At 44.2% G+C, this 17008-nt stretch overlaps 1 protein-coding gene across 50 annotated transcripts in view; it reads right to left on the bottom strand.

The window, feature by feature from the left end:
* The window catches only part of SORBS1 (sorbin and SH3 domain containing 1), a 269353-nt gene that overhangs the window by 11836 nt on the left and 240509 nt on the right, over positions 1-17008 (bottom strand). For 32 of the 50 annotated variants that reach the window (XM_058298722.2, XM_058298724.1, XM_058298691.2 and 29 more), the window contains 4 exons: positions 15749-15795; positions 12819-12933; positions 12571-12696; positions 10889-11080 (listed from right to left, as the gene is read on the bottom strand). In XM_058298722.2, coding sequence (XP_058154705.1) covers positions 10889-11080; positions 12571-12696; positions 12819-12933; positions 15749-15795 — 480 coding nt within the window. Of the gene's footprint in view, positions 1-8651; positions 9408-10888; positions 11081-12570; positions 12697-12818; positions 12934-15748; positions 15796-17008 lie in introns of all 50 variants that reach the window. The other 18 variants (XM_058298701.1, XM_058298680.2, XM_058298685.2 and 15 more) reach the window with 1 other exon arrangement.

Raw genomic sequence — 17008 nt, 5'->3', positions numbered from 1 at the left:
CTTAATCCCAAAGGAGTGACTGGAATCCATTATCTAGCAAATAATTAGACTTCAAAGAGGTCTGGTGAATCAAATATGGTAAGGACAATCTGATAGCTTACTAGCCTTTTCTTTAGTAAAATATTTTTTTTTGTAAAGCACTTAAAAAACAAACAAAACCAAAACAGGTTTCAAAGCATATATAGGTTCACTACTTCATCTGACTGTTGTACTAACTCTAACATAAGGAAGGCAAAATAGGAAATTTTAGACTCAGAGAAGTTTGAAGACTTGTGCAAGGTCACAGAGCAATCGAATGTGAAATCCAAGCCTCTTGGTGCCTCAGCACCATGTACCACCTCCCTCTTGGGCCATGATGAGATAAGCTGGTCTAACTATCCTAGCAACACCCAGCTTCTGCCTCTTCTGAGAACAGGCACTATAACTTCTCGAATAATTTTTACTCCAGGTGCTCAAGGACATTTCCTTATGTCAAAGGTATGATATACGGTAATAGATGTTGACCATCATTAATCCAAACCACCACAGTTTTGGAAGGGATACTGACGGCTCGGCTAGTACCTTTCCTGGTCTCAGACCATATCTGAATCAAAGGCTCATCATCATCCTAAACTTTACATCTGGATAATACAAACTTAGCCCCATCCTTGAGATGACTTGTTTCCTTGTTTAATAAATGAAGGAAGAAGGCAAGATAAACATTTATCCTAGTAGTGAGAGAGAAGGTAGGATAAACATTCAATTAGCTATGATTCAATTTCTTCCTCCTTGAAATGCATTTCTTAGATTTAAATGAAATGACTCATACAACTAAGATATAAACCAGTATTCGGGGGGTGGGATTGGAAGTGACATGGGGTGGACCCTCAGTGGAGATGGATACCACTAATATCCAACATTTCAGGGAATGCTAAGCCTCAGGCATTTTTTTCTCTAGGCTTAAGTATTTTCTTTCCCTGGCCCACTTTCTAACACTATATAGATTTATTGAGCTCTTCTTCTGAACTTACACTGTCCAACACAGTAGCCGGTAGCACACCATGTGGCTAGTAAGCACTTGAGATATGGCTACTATGAATTGAAATGTTCTGCAGGTGGAAAACCACACTGTTTTTTGAAGATTTAATACAAAATAAAGGGGGGGGGTAGCTCAGTGGTGGAGCATCTGCTTCCCACCTGTGAGGTCCAGGGTTCTATCCCCAATACCTCCTAAAAAAAGTACAAAATAAAGAATGTAAAATATCATTAATAATTTTATATTGACTATATGTTGAAATAATAGTTTAGATGCACTGGATTAAATAAAACATTGTTTAAAATTAATTTCACCTATTTTACTGAGGCTACTCAGTTATGTGTTTCACATTATATTTCTAATAGGTAGCAGTGCTCTGAATGCTCCCCAAATCCCAGTGCTGCCCTTATTTAAGCCTCAAAACAGAGAAATGTTACAGCCACAACCTCACGCAGTGTTTTGAATAAAGGGAATATTATCTCATGCAAAGTCCATTTCAGACTTCTGGAGATCCAGTCAGTTTTTCATGTGTTTAAAAAATGAGCAACCTGCCCAAAACACACATACACACACACACACAACTTCACGCATGCTGCTTTCCTCCCCCCAGCCTCCATCAATAGTGAGCAAGTGGTAGTCCCTGATGCAGAAACTGCTTTTCTTCCATATTTGCACATAAATCACCCCTCTGGACCTGGAGCACCTGTTTCATTCTTCCCAAGATTGCTACCCTGCATGTGCCCTTGCTCTGTTGTCCTCCTGCCCTTCTACCTTCAGTTCACAAAAGTCTCTCAGAAATTTGATCCTAGCCTCCCTGGGGCTGTTAATCCCTCTGGATCCACAAAACACCTGGTGTTACTGCAGTGTTACTAAGCAGTCTCCTCCAACCTCAAAGCCCAAAATAAGTTTCACATAGGCTAAAGAACAGCAAGAAGTCCTGGAGATATGGTCAGAATAGAGAGCCTCGACCTCCCCATGGCTCCAATGTAGAAACACCAAGGGTCTCTTTGGCTCTCCTCAAATGCCAGAGTCTCTCAGAGATGGAATTCCTTTAGTCATCTCCCATCCCCGCCTCCTCTCAGTTCCCACCCCACCTCTCTGGTGACTTACATAGGCCTCTCAGTTGGGACACTGGAGGAAGTGAGAAGCTGAGTTCCAGAGGAGCCTCTGATCCTTCTTGTCTTTTGAGCACCATGTTTAACTTCTTCAGACTTCAAGCTCTTAGTTTGTAAAATAATGAGATTGGACTGATTTACATATATGTCCCTTTTGGCTCTAACAATGTGAGGAGTGTGCCCATTCTGTGAATTGAGAACCAGGACTGGGCAGGGCTGACTTGGCCTAAGGGAAGAAGCACTCTATTTACTGTCTGCTGAAGAGTGGACAGAGGGGGGCTTTTGATGGCAGCCTCTGACTTGTATGGACAGCTAAAGGGTTGCCCTGGGATGTAGCTCCTGGAACACCATATGAAAACTCTCCCAGAGAAGTTGGAAAGCCTGAGTGATTCAGGCTCGTGGTTTCAGATCGAGGAATGCTCCAGAGTGCCCTTCAAAGAGCCTGACTCCACTGAATTCTCCTGGAGTTTACCAAGAAAAAAGATCTCAGCTTAAATATAAAACTAATTACAAGCAATTAGTTGAACGCTCACCACCTGGATTTAATATCCCTGCAGATCACTCAGACATCACATTAAGTCTGCTGTCATTTGAATTTGATTACAGCACTAAACAAATGCTCATCCTTTGAGTTGATAGCGTGGTCTTCTGTTTCTTTAACGAAGCAATCAGGGGGAGTAATGGCAAATGTAGATTAAAGTATGAAGATGCCAAAAGCATTCCAAGGATAGCTTATGCCTTTGTCTTCAAGGTAGAAGGGAATAAGAAGTACTAACTTGGAGAGTAAAACTGTCAAACTTTCTAAATTCTGGGTTTATGTAACCCAAAATAGAATGATTCTCTTCTACTTTCTCCTCTTCCCCTCTCCCCTATCTTCCTCTCTTAGGTGGAGGGGGTTAAGGGGAATAAAGTGGACTTTTTAATTTCTTTTCCCTCCTAACTCAGCATTATACAACAGATATTTATTTAGCCCCGACTACATGCTAGGTGCTTTCATCTCCATTGTATCTTGTTTAATCCTCTTAATAACTCAATAAGTTGGCCAATATTTATCTCATTTTACAAATGAGAAAAAAAGATCCACTTTGTCTGAGTGGGGGATTTGAAGAGGCAGGATTTGAGACTTTCTCTTTTCCTCCAAGTCCTGTGCACTTTTCACTACACCTTGACCTTCCTCCAGGCTTGTGCTCCACCAGAGGGAGTACATGAGACTAGCTGGAAAGATTTACTGATCAATGGGTCACCTTAACTTGTCCAGTGTACTTTGGCTGTCATTGGGTTTCTATCGGTAAGTACCATTTCTCCTAACATCTTTCTAGGGGTGGACACTTCAGCTCTGGGTCATTGTTTCTGACCTTAGGTGTTGAAAGAATATCTGCTAGTTATTTTCATAAGAACTGAAGTCAAATGTATCTCCCCATCGCATAAATTATGAAACACCCTCTGTATCTATTTAGAGATTTCCCTTCCTAGAGAGTAAAAGGGAAATGTTTTCCACTTTTACTTGAATTTCTTAACATTTTAAATTTCCTTTTTCTTCTTGCAAGTAGCAACATATGCTTTCCCTTCTATTTCTGATTTCCACGCTTAAAGCAGGCTTATGCCTCTGAACCTATCTTTCTGTTTCCAAGTGGTAACGGATGGCCCCTCTGAAGCCACCAAAGCACATCTTCCTAGCTTCGGTTGAGGAGCTTTTCCTTTTCCTTTTTCTAATGTTGTGAAGTGGTTTATTCCTGTGCTTCTCAGACAGACACATCGAGGACACAGCTTTCTTGAATAATTTTAAATTTCTTGTCCTCAGACTCTATTTTCTGTTGGTTTCCTTCCCTTTAGAATTCAAATTCATATCACAAAACTTTTGTCTCCTTTATTAGTCTCGATTTTCTCATTTCAGGAAAAAGTTGACTAGATTGGGATTCTTTAGATGGGGGCCCATGGACCCTTAAAGTGTGTTCAGATGTGAACTTCCTAAAAGTTTCTCAAAAATAGTGTGGTGCCACCCATCCTACACTGCCCCTAGTGCCTGGCTTGGACTCTTCTGCTGACCTCAGATTCTCAAAGGTTTCACAATACAGAAGAGGTTATGAGTCCCTGGGGTAGATGATCTTTGAAGATTCTTTAAAATTAGAGATTTAATGAGGCTCTCTCACTTACTGTAGACTCTGTTAAAATTCAAGGCTGGATGCTAGTCAGCAAATAGTGTTTCTAAATATTTGACAATGCTATTGATGGACATTTCCAAGATGGCCTTCCCCTTTACTTTTTTTTTTTAAGGAGGTACCAGGTATTGAACCCAGGACCTTGCTCATATACATGGGAAGCAGGCACTCAAACAACTGAGCTACACCTACATGCTCCTTTACTTTCTTAATTGTTTTATACCTTCTTGGCCAAAATTACTCTTAACAGAATCTAAGAACTTAATTGATAATTTTGAACTCTTATGCACTGTGTTTGGTAAAATAGTTGTATTCCTTCAAAAAACAAATAAAAGTAAAATCTTCCATTTTTCACTTATGAGGGTCTGCAAGGCTGTATCAAAACCCTCTAGCTAAAATTTTATATTTGGTCTTCTTTCTTGTTTCAGATGAAATTCACACAGGATATTTACCTAATCATAGAACATCAAAGCTGAAAATAACTTTAGTTCTCTTTCTGATTCTTTTATTTATGGAACAGAAAGCTACCAGGGAAGGAAAGTGACTCATCCAAAGACACACAACAGATTAATGGCTGAGCTGGGGCTGGAAGCTGGGCATCAGTGTAGTGCTCTTCCCCCCCTCTCCTCATTTCCCTGGGAGGTCTCCTGCACTCCAATCACCCCCTTCTGCTGCTCAGAGAAAACACACATCTGAAAACATGAGCAACCTATCCAAAGTGCAATCACAGTTTGGGAGTTCATATATTTGCAGAGTTTTGTGGGGGGGAAATGGGTGACTAAGGGGAAGGAAAGCTGCAAAGCGGGGACTTGGCACTACACAGGGAAGTTTACTGATTCTCAAGGGTCACTGTGTCTGCAAGGAAGGTGACTCCACACATTGTCAGGAGGTGCGCCAAGGCGCCCCCTCTGCATCCTGGTCCCAGCTCCTTCTCCAGACTCAGCCTGCCTGGTCACCTCATCCACACCAGACACTCACCGTTCTCCACTTGGGCTTTCATATTCACACCTCTGGGCCTCTGTGGGTTCTCTGCCTTGAATGTGTCCCTCCCACCATATGCCCATCAGAAAATTCCCTATTCTTTAAGGCTCAGATCAAATGCTACATTTTCCATGGTTATCCCAGATGACCACCTTCTACCTCCTGTTGCTTATTATTTCTCTCCATCTTAACTTCCAGACTGCACTGTTTGTAAACTCTCTTTTTCTGTTTACATTATAATTATTTGCGGACATGTCTTATTCCCCCAATGGAGATCATAAAGTCCTTTAGTCGGGGTTTGTCTTTGTCCTTTCTTTCATTCAGCAAATATTTACTGTGCGCCTTCCATATGCCAGGTGTCCTGGTCCCTGACCTCAGAGTGCTAATACTCTAATGGGGACACAGGCTAGTAAAGGGGCAAAGACAGTATAGCTGGCAAATGCTTAGACAGATCAAGGGCAGAGGGCTGTAGAAACACATAGTTGAGCACATAATCCAGTGGGGGACGTTGCTTTGTCAGGAAGGCTTCCTGGACTAAGTAACACCTAAGTGCAGAAGTGAAGGGTAGGTGGGAATCACCCAGGTGATTACTACAAGGCTGGTGGGTAGACAAGGGTAGACAAGGGCCAGGTTACATGGGCCTTCTAAATTTGTGAAAGAAGAGAGACTTTCCTAGGAGCAGTGGGAAGCCCCTGAGGTCTAGCCTTCTTTCACAGAACTTATCACTGTACCTGAAATCTCCTAGATGCTTGACTTAAAGAGTAACTGATCACAACATTTCAGAATGTCTTTTCACTTGAGGATCTCAGATAAAATTCACTCTATTTCTTGATCAGATACTCAGTGTAGCTCCCTTACAACTATAATAAAATGAAACTTTTGGTTCAGCTCCCCACAGCAAGGAGAACATTGGTTGGCAATTTTATTGACACAAAAATTGCCCTGGAATAAATTTCCTCAAGTCACACAGCCTGAGATGATATCATCTTGACAGGGCTGTCAGAGAACAAGTATCATTTATGTTCTGTCCATATTTATCTCTGGATGTAACCTGAGGAGGGGCTCTCAAGAGACAGGATCCCAATTCCAGAGCTGCGAGTTCCTACTCTTGGTCACAGGAGAGTAAAGTGGGAGTGTGTACAAGGGTCTTTTCATCCAACCCTCCAGTTCCCAGCAGGGAGCAAGCTCAAGGTCCACACATGTGGAGCGTGGGTTGGGCTGGAGTGGAGAGCAGGAGGCAGGGAAGACACAGGAAGTGGTCCATTAGGTTTGGAGGCTCACCAAGAATACAGGACTAATTATCAACAGAGCTGACTTTCTAATCAACATCATCTCGGGTGCTGCCCAGCCACTCCTCGCCTTTCCTCCGTGAGGAAGCAGGGAGTGTATTGCCCTAGCGGTGCTTGGAGCTCCGGCACTGCGTGCACTTCCTGTACACAGTGGATCCTGGAATTGGACTGTGATGATGACTCACCACTGATGATAACAAGGTCTCCAGGCACCTTGGTTTGACGTGGAAAATTTACAGAATTGTTCCTGTGTTGGAGACATTTAATTCTTTTTAACCAACCACTTCACCACCTCTCCCAAACTGTCTTTTCCTTAACCGGACACACCCTTTTCTTCTCCACAGAATGTACATTCTGGGAACATGTGCTCCGGGGCCAGGCAAAGCCTTCCCCAGGTATTGCTGCTTTCTCTTAGCCTCAAGCTCAACTGGGGCAACAGTTCCCAGCAACTGCGGTGGGAAAGCCGCCATTCCGAGGAGCCTTTGCACAGGCCAAGCATCACACTAATCCCTTCACATGCACCAGCTCATTTAATTATAAATTCTTACAACTACACAGGAGGGAAGGGACTACTGCCCTTCCTACTTTCCCCATGAGGAAATGTGTCTCAGGAAGGTTTAGCGCCTCTATAGCAAGAGGCGAAGCTCACTTTCCTATCACTTTCCCACACTGCCCTGGCCACCAGCAATCCCCCACTCCCAACACAATGGCCAGTGGGCCCTCAAGTGTTAGGTTGGAGCTGAAGGTCCAGCCTAGTCTGTTTTCAGGTCTCGGTGCTCTTGAGGTCTCCAAGCATAACTATACTTGTGACATCTCTTTGTCTGCCAATCTCAATGGAACAAAGGCAATGACCCCTATACTCCTCCCAGAAACTGGTATCTGCTTGCTGAGTAAAAAAAAGGGGCTTCAAAAGGAAAATGGGTTGGCAGGTCTGAGGATCAAGCAGAACAGCTGTTCAAAAAATGGTCTGGAGATGCCTCCAGGAATTCCATGTTTCTACAGAGGTTCTAGAATGTCTTCAGTTCCAAAAGCAACTCTAGATCACCCAAGATGGTGGCTCCGATTGACACTGCTTGATCATGTATCCAGCCCCTATGCTCAGCACTTCACCTGCATTATTTCTTGGAATCCTCTCAACCACTCTATAAGGGAGGTGTTATCAAATCCAATTTATAGATGAGGAAACTGAGGCTGAAAGAGAAGTACTCCCAGATCATCAGCCAGTAAGAGGTGAAGCAGGCACTCAAACGTAGTTCTAGCTAACTCCAAAGCCTGCAGGTACTCTTAAACAGACTCTATACTGTATTTCGGAGAAGTTGCCTAGAGTCTTTCACTTTTGGCACAGGCAAGATTAGAATTGCATTCTATCTAGATGCCAAGTTCTCCTCCCCTTCCAATTTTTTTGACATTTCCCCCCCTCCCCCTGCAAATCCCAAAGGCCACCTTAATCCAAACGATGAAATCTTTGTGGCTGACATAAAGATAAGATGAGACAGTCACCCAAAATGTGGCATGCCCGGAGGATGACCACCTGCCTGTTGGGGCACCAGCACTGGGCCTGCATGCTCTTCTCCAGAATCAAAATGCATTTGTTCATCAGCAAACAAAGGCCCCCATGTTCCCACATAAACACAAGACAGGACGAAGACCCAACAAAACTGAGTGCTAGAGAAGTGCCACGGGTTATGGAAACAAAGTGCATCTCACACAAAACCAAACCACATCAAACAAAGCCTGGTGGTCTCAGCTGTGTTAGAGCAAACAGAGGACAAACTCCAAGGCATAACGGGGTGTGAGGAAGACTTTTCTTCTCATGGACGTTTGCACCAGGCATAGAGGTACTCAAAGCGGGGCTAACTCCATCACCTCAAAGAGGCCAGAATACAGCCTGTTCTTTGCCTCCAGCTGTGCCCAGCCCTGGAGCTTTAATCAATGACTGCTCCATCCCCTCCTTGGCCCTGTCTTTACTCCCGAGGCAAGCAAAGAGGTCTCGCCCACATCCACTTGGCTTCGGCAGATGGCCCATGGGTAAGCCATCTGGCCCACCCAGCCAAGCAAGATGCCAAGGGCACACAGTCATGCTGAGGCCTACCTGGCGCACACCACTCTGAGGAGCTTTCTTTCCGGCCTGCTCACCACCTCTACGCAGCTCTGTCTGCTCAGTCTCCCTTAATGGAAATGGGCTACCCAGGGCCCTGCTGGGCTGGCTTTCCTCAGGAGTGTTGAGATCTGAGAGTCTCTGTTCGGTGCTCAGGCACCTGACCACGTCTGAAGGTTTCAAGCAGCTCTTCTTAGAGATCTTGGGTCTGCCAGGGCATCTCTCACCTGCCTCCCTCTCGGCTTTTCTCTCATACTGTCTGCTTTCTTCTTGCCACTGCTGCCACTTGCTCTGGCTGCTAAAGGCATCGCTAAGCTCTGAAATGACCCTGTCAGAGCTGCCAAGTGGCGGCTGGGAGAAGCTATCCTGGCAAACGCCTGCAGGTGGCATGTGGGTACCACTGTCTCCATTGATGTGACGGGAAGCCTGGGCACTAGGCACCAGGGAGTAGGCTTTCTGGGGGTAAGGTAGGGCCAGTGGGGTGCATTGATCTGACCAGCTAGAATAGGGGAGGGGGAGAGACAGGGAGGGACTGGCCCTCACCGACAAGGCAAGGTGGTCGGTGTTGTAGACAGAAGCCTCTGGCAGAGGAGGCAAGGGTGGGGTCAGGGCCAGAGGACGCCTGCCTGGGGCCCCTACAGTCAGGGAGATCCATTCAGAGGTGATGGCGTGCATCTCAGGGGACAGGGTCCGGCAGGGCTGGGGCAGAGATGAGGAGGCTGGCGTGATGAACTTGCTATGACCGGGAAACTTAAGAGAGAAAGGAGAGAAAAAAGGAGGGAACACAAAAGAAAGAAGCAAAAGGTACAAGTGTCAGCATAAAGAAGGAGGAAAATAATCACAGGGTATATGTATATAAAGAGGAATGAAATGGAGAAGATGAGGACACTCTGGTGCCCCAAAAGGAAATCACCCGGTTAGGTTTGGGAAAAGGCTGGGGTGGTGACCAAGGCTGTGTGTGTGTGTGTGTGTGCAGATAGGGGGAAGGATGGAGGTGGTGTGGAGTGGGGAGAAATGTTCCCACATGAGTAGGCCGGCGCCCACTTGGTTTGCAGAATAAGATCCTCAAAGGAACACAACGCAAGTTCTGGTCCCCTTCTTCCCCCACCCCGCCCTCTGCAAATGAAGCCCTGACCCAGAAGAGGTGGCCCACCCTAGTCCTGGCCCTTCCTTGACCTTTGATTCTCCCTAGAGGTTTCAGCAAGAAATCTTCCAGAGGGGAATACGTGCAGTGCAGTCATTTCATTATATTATTGCTCTTGGCTATGGTGAAGTGAAGAATCTAGCTGAATTTCCCTCTCATTCCAAAGCAACATGCCCTTTTCCAGTCTTGCTGCCCTTCCTGTGAGACCATAGGATATGGATCTTCCTATGCAGGAAGCCACAGGGCAGCCTGTCCGTTTTCTGCCAAAAACCAATCTACTAGGGTCAGAGATGAGCAGGTGGGAGAGGAGGAAATGATCAGAGGATGAGAAAAGAGGCGCTATCTACATGTCGGCTGGGTTCACGGGCCCTCTGGGTATCCTCCCTACAACTTACATGGTGCTGTGGTCAGTCCACTTCTTATGGGTGACACCCCATTTGTGCCTTTCCTGAACCCAAGGTTTCTTGGCTTTGGGAAAGTGGGGAATGATTTGGAATAAATTTTAAAACAAGTTTATTCATAATTTGTGTTCGGGAAAAAAATGTCTTGTTATGGCTAGAAACCTCATTTCTTTCAGCCCAGTTAAGAGGTGCTGTAAGTTCCTTTTCCAGTTTGGTTCCCATGTGTGCTTGCAAAGAATACTCTGGAGCTGGTCTACATGTCTGAGAATAAGAACATGAAATTCTCTCTTGCAACCTCTGGCTTCTCCAGGCCAGCCATGGCCAAGCAGATAACTAAGACAACAATAGCGGGCTAGTGTATTATGATACAGTGCTGGTACCCAGATCTTTAGCTTCTTTAGGATGGATACGAACAATATAGAGTGCTGGACCAATGATAAAAACCCCTACTTCTCTTTCCCTAGTTACCTTATCCCCAGAGCAGTCACTCTGAGCTCTTTGTTTTCCCGAAGATATTTCTTCAACCAAGTGGTTTAAAAAATATATGAAAACAAGCCCTGGCAGAAACTCTGCATTGCTGCAGGTAGTTCTAATTCACAGAGCTAAGGACCCAGAGGGGCTGTGCCATCAGCACCATTGGTTTGTCAAGCTGAATTGTGAACACCAGTGACGAGCAGCTTAGATACCTGTGGGCTCGCAGTGGCACTACGACTCGGGGAGGAATAAGGCAGGTCAACGTAGTCCATGGGGTTTTTCACCAGCGGCCGCTTGATCACATCCACGTAAGTGATGGGGAAGATGCCTTGACGGGATGTTCCCGGGATCCGCCCTTCATACCAGTTCTCATCTACTTGTCGAAGCAGCGTGATCCTCTCGCCCTGTAAGTCACAGGAGGCAAGGGCCCTTGTCCCACTGTGCCTCTGCACGCCAGAGGCCCTGCCTGTACCCGATCCTGTGCTGCAGTACTTATCACATTCTTGGCTCAGAAAAGCCTTCCCAGGTATAGTTGGATGGGTTAATGTCACTGGGATGGAGAGCTGACCTAGTGCTAGGAAGTTAAGCTTGGTCTTTACAAATACTTCAGTAAAAGAGGTCAGCTTCATAACCTACCAAGCTTGAAGGCAAACATAATTTGTTTTTGTTTGTTTTTGACTCATTCAATGCCAAAGAGATATACTCAATCTCTTTCTTTGAGGCATTGTTTTTTTTTGGGGGGGGGGGAGGTATCTTTTTCCTTCCTTTTATATCTTTATTTTTTCATTTATCATTATAAAAAATTAGAACACAAACATAAAGAAAATAATAAAACCTATATTATTACCATCACTTGCTAATCCCATTATTAATAGTTTGAAAAATGTTCCTCCCAGACTTTTTTTATACATGTGTTAGCCACGAACATATGCTGCTTATGACAACTGAGTATGTGCTGTAGGTCCCTTTTGCAGCTTGCCTTTCTATACTTAACAACATATATTAAAACTCCTTGTTTATGAAGAAATATACTTCTACGCAGTTCAATGGACAACTGCAGGATATCATTCTATTGCATGCACATATGATTTCTCTACTAATCCCCTGCTACTGGACATTTAAGTTGCTTCCAGCATTTCTGTTCTACAAGGTGGCTCATCTTTTTCTACGGCCCATGCTCAGTTCCTGAAGCCACAATATAATGAGCAACTTTAATAACGTTAGCAAGACAGAACTATTTGACATGTAAATAAAGTATCTGCATTTTTGGGAAGAAGAGTCTCTCTGCACAGCTTAATTATATTCCTTGAAGGCAAAAATGATAAAAACACTGACAGCTCCTGTTTACTTAGCACCAATGTTGTCTCATTTAATCCTCTTACAACAATCCTATGAGAGGGCCATTTATCTTCCTTGTATATATGAGGAAATTGTGGCTCAGAAAGATGACTGAACTCCCCCAAAGCTGCATAGCTGATAACCTGTGACTTTGGGCTTCAAAGCTTTTTAAAGCTTCTCCTGGGTCAAAGTACTTGCTTTTCCTACTAGTTTATGTCAATATGTTGTAAAACCGTATCCACCTATCACAGTATTGATCACGGCATTCAGTGCTCCACAGATGTTGGTTGAAACCATGAAGGATGTCTAAAGACTTGAATTATTGCCTTTAAAAGTGAACTCAGTGCAGTTAAATGCTGACACCAGCCTATGGTTTCTTTTCAAAATGCCTAGGCTTAGAAATTCCCCAACTGCCCTTAACGCAATCCCTAGTTGGTGCACATCTCTCAGGGATACAGCTGGCACTGCCAGACAAGCATACATATCAGAGCCACATTCCCCATGGGAACAGTGCCTCCCAAAGAGCACTAAGGCATGGATGAGAAGGGCGGCTTACCTTTCTGAAGGACATTTCTACTTGTGTATCACCATTAAAGTGAAACTTAGCAACAGCTTCTCCATATTCCAAAACTTGCACTGGTGTCAACTTTTTGGGCTGAGCCTTCTCAGCAGGAGGAAGAAGCTGAGAAAGGAAGAGAGGAAAAAGAGAGAAAAAGGAAAGGAAATGAAGCAGCATATTCAGTAAATAAATGGTGCTTTGGACAAGCCTGAGCTTTTTCTTAGAAAGAAAAGAAGCTGTGGTACCTCGATGTAGGTGCGTGGGAAGATCCCCACCCGGCCGTGGTGTTCTCCTTCGTACCAGTTCTGATCAATCTGCTTATAAATGTAAACAATATCTCCCTTCTGCAGAGGAAGCTCCCTGTCGACACAGAGGACCACATCATTTTAGTAGATGTTTCAATATGTTTAAGATGGAGGTAGTTTTTTAGCCAAAGAATTCAAGTGGGGCCAAAGGGGACAAATGGCTGAAGAGTGGGCTCCATATTTAGAAGTGAGACCCCACTATTCAGGGAATTACATCACATTTGGCATTTTTCCAATCTTTTATAGAATGGATGGTAACATTTAAACAGGCTCAGATGCCTTTTAGTTTGTATCTGCTGTGGTTTTATCAAGGAATTTTAAAATGAGAATGCTGACTTACACTCAGAATATTTACCTTAGACACAGTTATGCACCCAGCAGTCTAAACTTAAGTTTTTAAAAGGATGGAAAGCATTTCCTTCTAGATACCTGCCTTCACTCCTCTGTTCCATGCCCTGGCAAGGCACATCTTCCTTGCTTGTAGTTAACTTTCATATTATTTGTGCTATATTGATATCTTCCTATCAATCCATCTATGTTATTATCCATCCAGACACCCATTTCACCATCTATCTATCATCATGCAGTAGAAAGGTTCTGATGTTAGGCAGATCTGGGTTCAAAACCAAGTTCTACCACTAACTAGCTCTGGGGCCCTGGGCGAAGTACTTAATATCTGAGTCTGCTTCTTTATCTGAAAATAGCAGCTCAGAGTGGTTAGGAAAATTCAGTGACATACTGCAAATAAAGCAAGTGCCTGATATGCAGTTAACACTCAAAAAGTATTAATCCCTTTTCTTTCCAACATGGAAAAGGAATCCTAAAAAGAAAAGTGCATTCTCTGGAGAGCAAAAATTGTAACTTGAAATTTTCTTGAATTAAAAAAAAAATGACCTAGATTTTCCATTTGTGTCAAACCAATAGCATGAAAGAAAGGTCTCTGATTGTTATTTGGAGGGGGCGTGCCTGCATTGCAGTGTGCCAGAAAGTCCCGCGGGCCGTGAGAGATGCTGGCTAAACAATGGGGGCACATCTGGAAAACTTTACAGCAAGTCAGTACTGTGCGGAATAAAAGAACAAGGCAGCCTTTGTGGGTCCTGCCCTGGTTGAGGTAATCTGATCCTAAAGAACCCAGTAAAGGGGATCCAGGGCACTTGTCTTTCTTTGTAAGAAAGAATATCTTTGGCTAAACTTTTGCTAAAACCCTCCTAGGAGCTGTTGTGATCAGCCACCCAGCTCCTTAGCTCCCACCGTGTGGACACACAGATGAGCAGGGCCCTCAGCATGTCCACCCCCTGCTGGAGAGGGGTTGGGGAGATATAAAGGTCCCACTATTAAGCACAGAGGACAGCACATGTCCTGATTAAACTGAAAATGAACTTATCTATCTCCGTTACCTCTCTCTGGTTAACAAACACAGGGAGATGGGTAATGTATTTTGAGTACTACCTTTTGCTATAGCATACTAAATGTTTGCTAAGTGTTTTGTCTGCCCTACATAAAAAGTATTTTTTCTTCCCATCCTAACGGATGAGGACACTGAGGATGGGCGAGATTGGGTAACATCCCTATGGTCACAGAGACAGTAAGCGGCATTGGAAGGCATTGGTCAGGGTTGGAAGTCGGGGCTGCCTGACTCTAAAGCCCCCAATCTTTCCATTACATTATGCCATCATCTCTTGTTAGCTGGTGAATTACTCAATCACCAGTCATTCACTGGAGTAATTACAAACAAACCCTGAAATGTGTGGCTTCTCAGCCTCCACACAGGGTTCCCCAACATCCGAGGATGGGGAGCTCTCCTCATTTCCAAACACCGGGACTCCCATTGGCAGGACAAAGGGAGGGCTGCTGGCAATTTTACTTTCAGCTGCCAATGAAAACTCATGGCACGTTAGAGCATGAAACTAGAAACTAGAAAATAAAGTGGAACCCAGTCTTTGGCAGCATTTCCTAAATTGTGTTCCATGGAAAATATAAAGGCTTCCTGGTCACCTAAATTTAGAAAACACTGGGTTAAATAAGCCAATCAGGTTTCTTCACTGCAGGACTCCCAAAGCCATTAATATGCCAATGAGTAACTTATCCTTTAAGGGGGATGAGAGGTATAGATATGGTATGCAGTGGTTTCCAAACTCGTTTCCTTGATGGAACACTTTTTTTTTCTTTCCAAGAAACATCTACATGGTTGGTCAGTATTCTGAGGAACATACTTGGAGAAATGCTAGTCTCTCATGGGTTCCTACAAGCCTTTAATCTCCTGGGATATGGTTGCAAAGCTGGGGATTATCCTGAGGCTGGTGTGATTCCTTCTATGGAAAAGGATCCTCAGATCCACCCACCACTTAATCAAGCAAACCGAGCCCCCACAGAGGTGAAGCCGAGGGGCTGCCATGGGTAGGCGCACAGGCTCTGGCGCCTGGCTGCCTGGGTTTGAATCCTGACTCCATCACTTAACAGCCTAGGTAAGTTTCTTTCTTTCCTTTTTTTTGAAAGAGAAAGAATTAACTGTAGTGTCTGCCTATCTGTCTTTAAAATATTTCAAACAACTAGTAAGCTCCGCCAGATAGGGATCATCATTTTCTTTTTTCCCATCTCCCTAGTACCCAGCACAGTGCCTGGTTGAGCACGTTTCTTCACCTTGAATCCATCCTCATCCGTACAGTGGGGATAATGATAATAAGGGTGATGGGAGGGTGGAATGAGTTCAGGTATGTCAAATAATTTGAACAGTGCTTGGCACATAGTAAACGCTAGAAACTTTTGCTTTTTTTTTATTGTTATCATTTCTCAAACTCTTCTCTAAAAGTGAACTACTATGTTTCAAAGAGGCGCTAAGAAGACAGACAAATATGACCGACAGCACTTACTTTAGTGTCTGAGCTTTAAAGTCAAATTTGGCTCTGGCAGGTCTCATCTAAATACAATAAACAAGGATGAGTTAAAATCACGAGTCATATACAACGAAAAGGACACATTCTCACAAGTTTCTTGAAAGCAAAGCAGAAAAGATTCACTCTAACCATTTCATTACGGTGTAGAATTCTGGGCCAAATTCCAGTTGTCTGACCTGAGCAGAACACTAGATGGCCATTCATTCTACTGTGCCATGCCTGAGCATACGCCTGAAGGGAGCCAGAGCTGGGGAAGGGATGGCTAGAAAAGCTCCAAAGCTGAAATGCTGGTTCCCCAGAGCTGACCATAGCTATTTTTTAAAAAAATGATGCTGTGGTGACTGAACAGAATCGGCCAGAAGTCCTGAGATGTTCCTTATCTACTGTTTTACTCTCTGGGGGGCACCTATTTAAATTATGACCTGCAAATCGATGAAACCCTGATTCACCTCACATCATCTTTGACTCTATTACTCATGGTCTATGAGATCATCCAAAAAGCCAGGTAAGTGGGCTCTGAGCTCACTGCCTTTCTGCCAATGCTTTCTCATTCCTGTTGCGGTAGCCCTCTCCTGTCAGACCCCCAGGCCTGAAGGCAGCCTGAACCCCAGTCTCCACTATCTCATCAAGTCGCCCTGACCCTCCCTCCATTCCTCCATAACCCTGCTCAAGTCTGACCTCTTATTCCTAGAGAAACAAAGCTTCCTTTGACTTCACGTTCACTTCACTCTAATCTGTAACTCGGGAGCACAAATAACATTCCTCAAATACTTCCATCACACCACTTCTTTGCTTTGAAGTCTGCTGAGACTCTCAACTGTCCCTCAGATCAAATCTCTATTCCTGCCATGGGTTAAGGCCTTTGGGTAATTTCTCTTCACTCTTACCTAACTGCCTTTATGTCAATACACTCTTCCTGTTCCAGTCCGGAAAATCTATTTGCGGCTACACCTTGTCCAAACTCCCTTCTGTCTGCAACTTCATCTCCAATTCCAGCAAAAAAGGTTACTTTACTTATCCGTGTATTTTTCCTTTGCATACTTTTCTTCCCTACCTTTAAAAGTGATTATTTTAGCCGTTAAAAAAAAAAATAAAGATGGTTGGGGAGAAACCATGTGAGCAAGCTGTTTCTGGCTGCCAGTGTAATTCTGTCCCCTAGCCATAAGCAGCCCCCAAAATTAGTGGGAATAACTAACATCTGGTGCTGGATGAGCACCAAAGCTTCCATTACTAAAT

Source organism: Dasypus novemcinctus, chromosome 6 (assembly GCF_030445035.2).
Source record: "Dasypus novemcinctus isolate mDasNov1 chromosome 6, mDasNov1.1.hap2, whole genome shotgun sequence".
NCBI classification, from domain to species: domain Eukaryota; kingdom Metazoa; phylum Chordata; class Mammalia; order Cingulata; family Dasypodidae; genus Dasypus; species Dasypus novemcinctus.
Note: the sequence above shows the minus strand (reverse complement) of the source record. Positions and strands in the feature narration are given on the sequence as shown.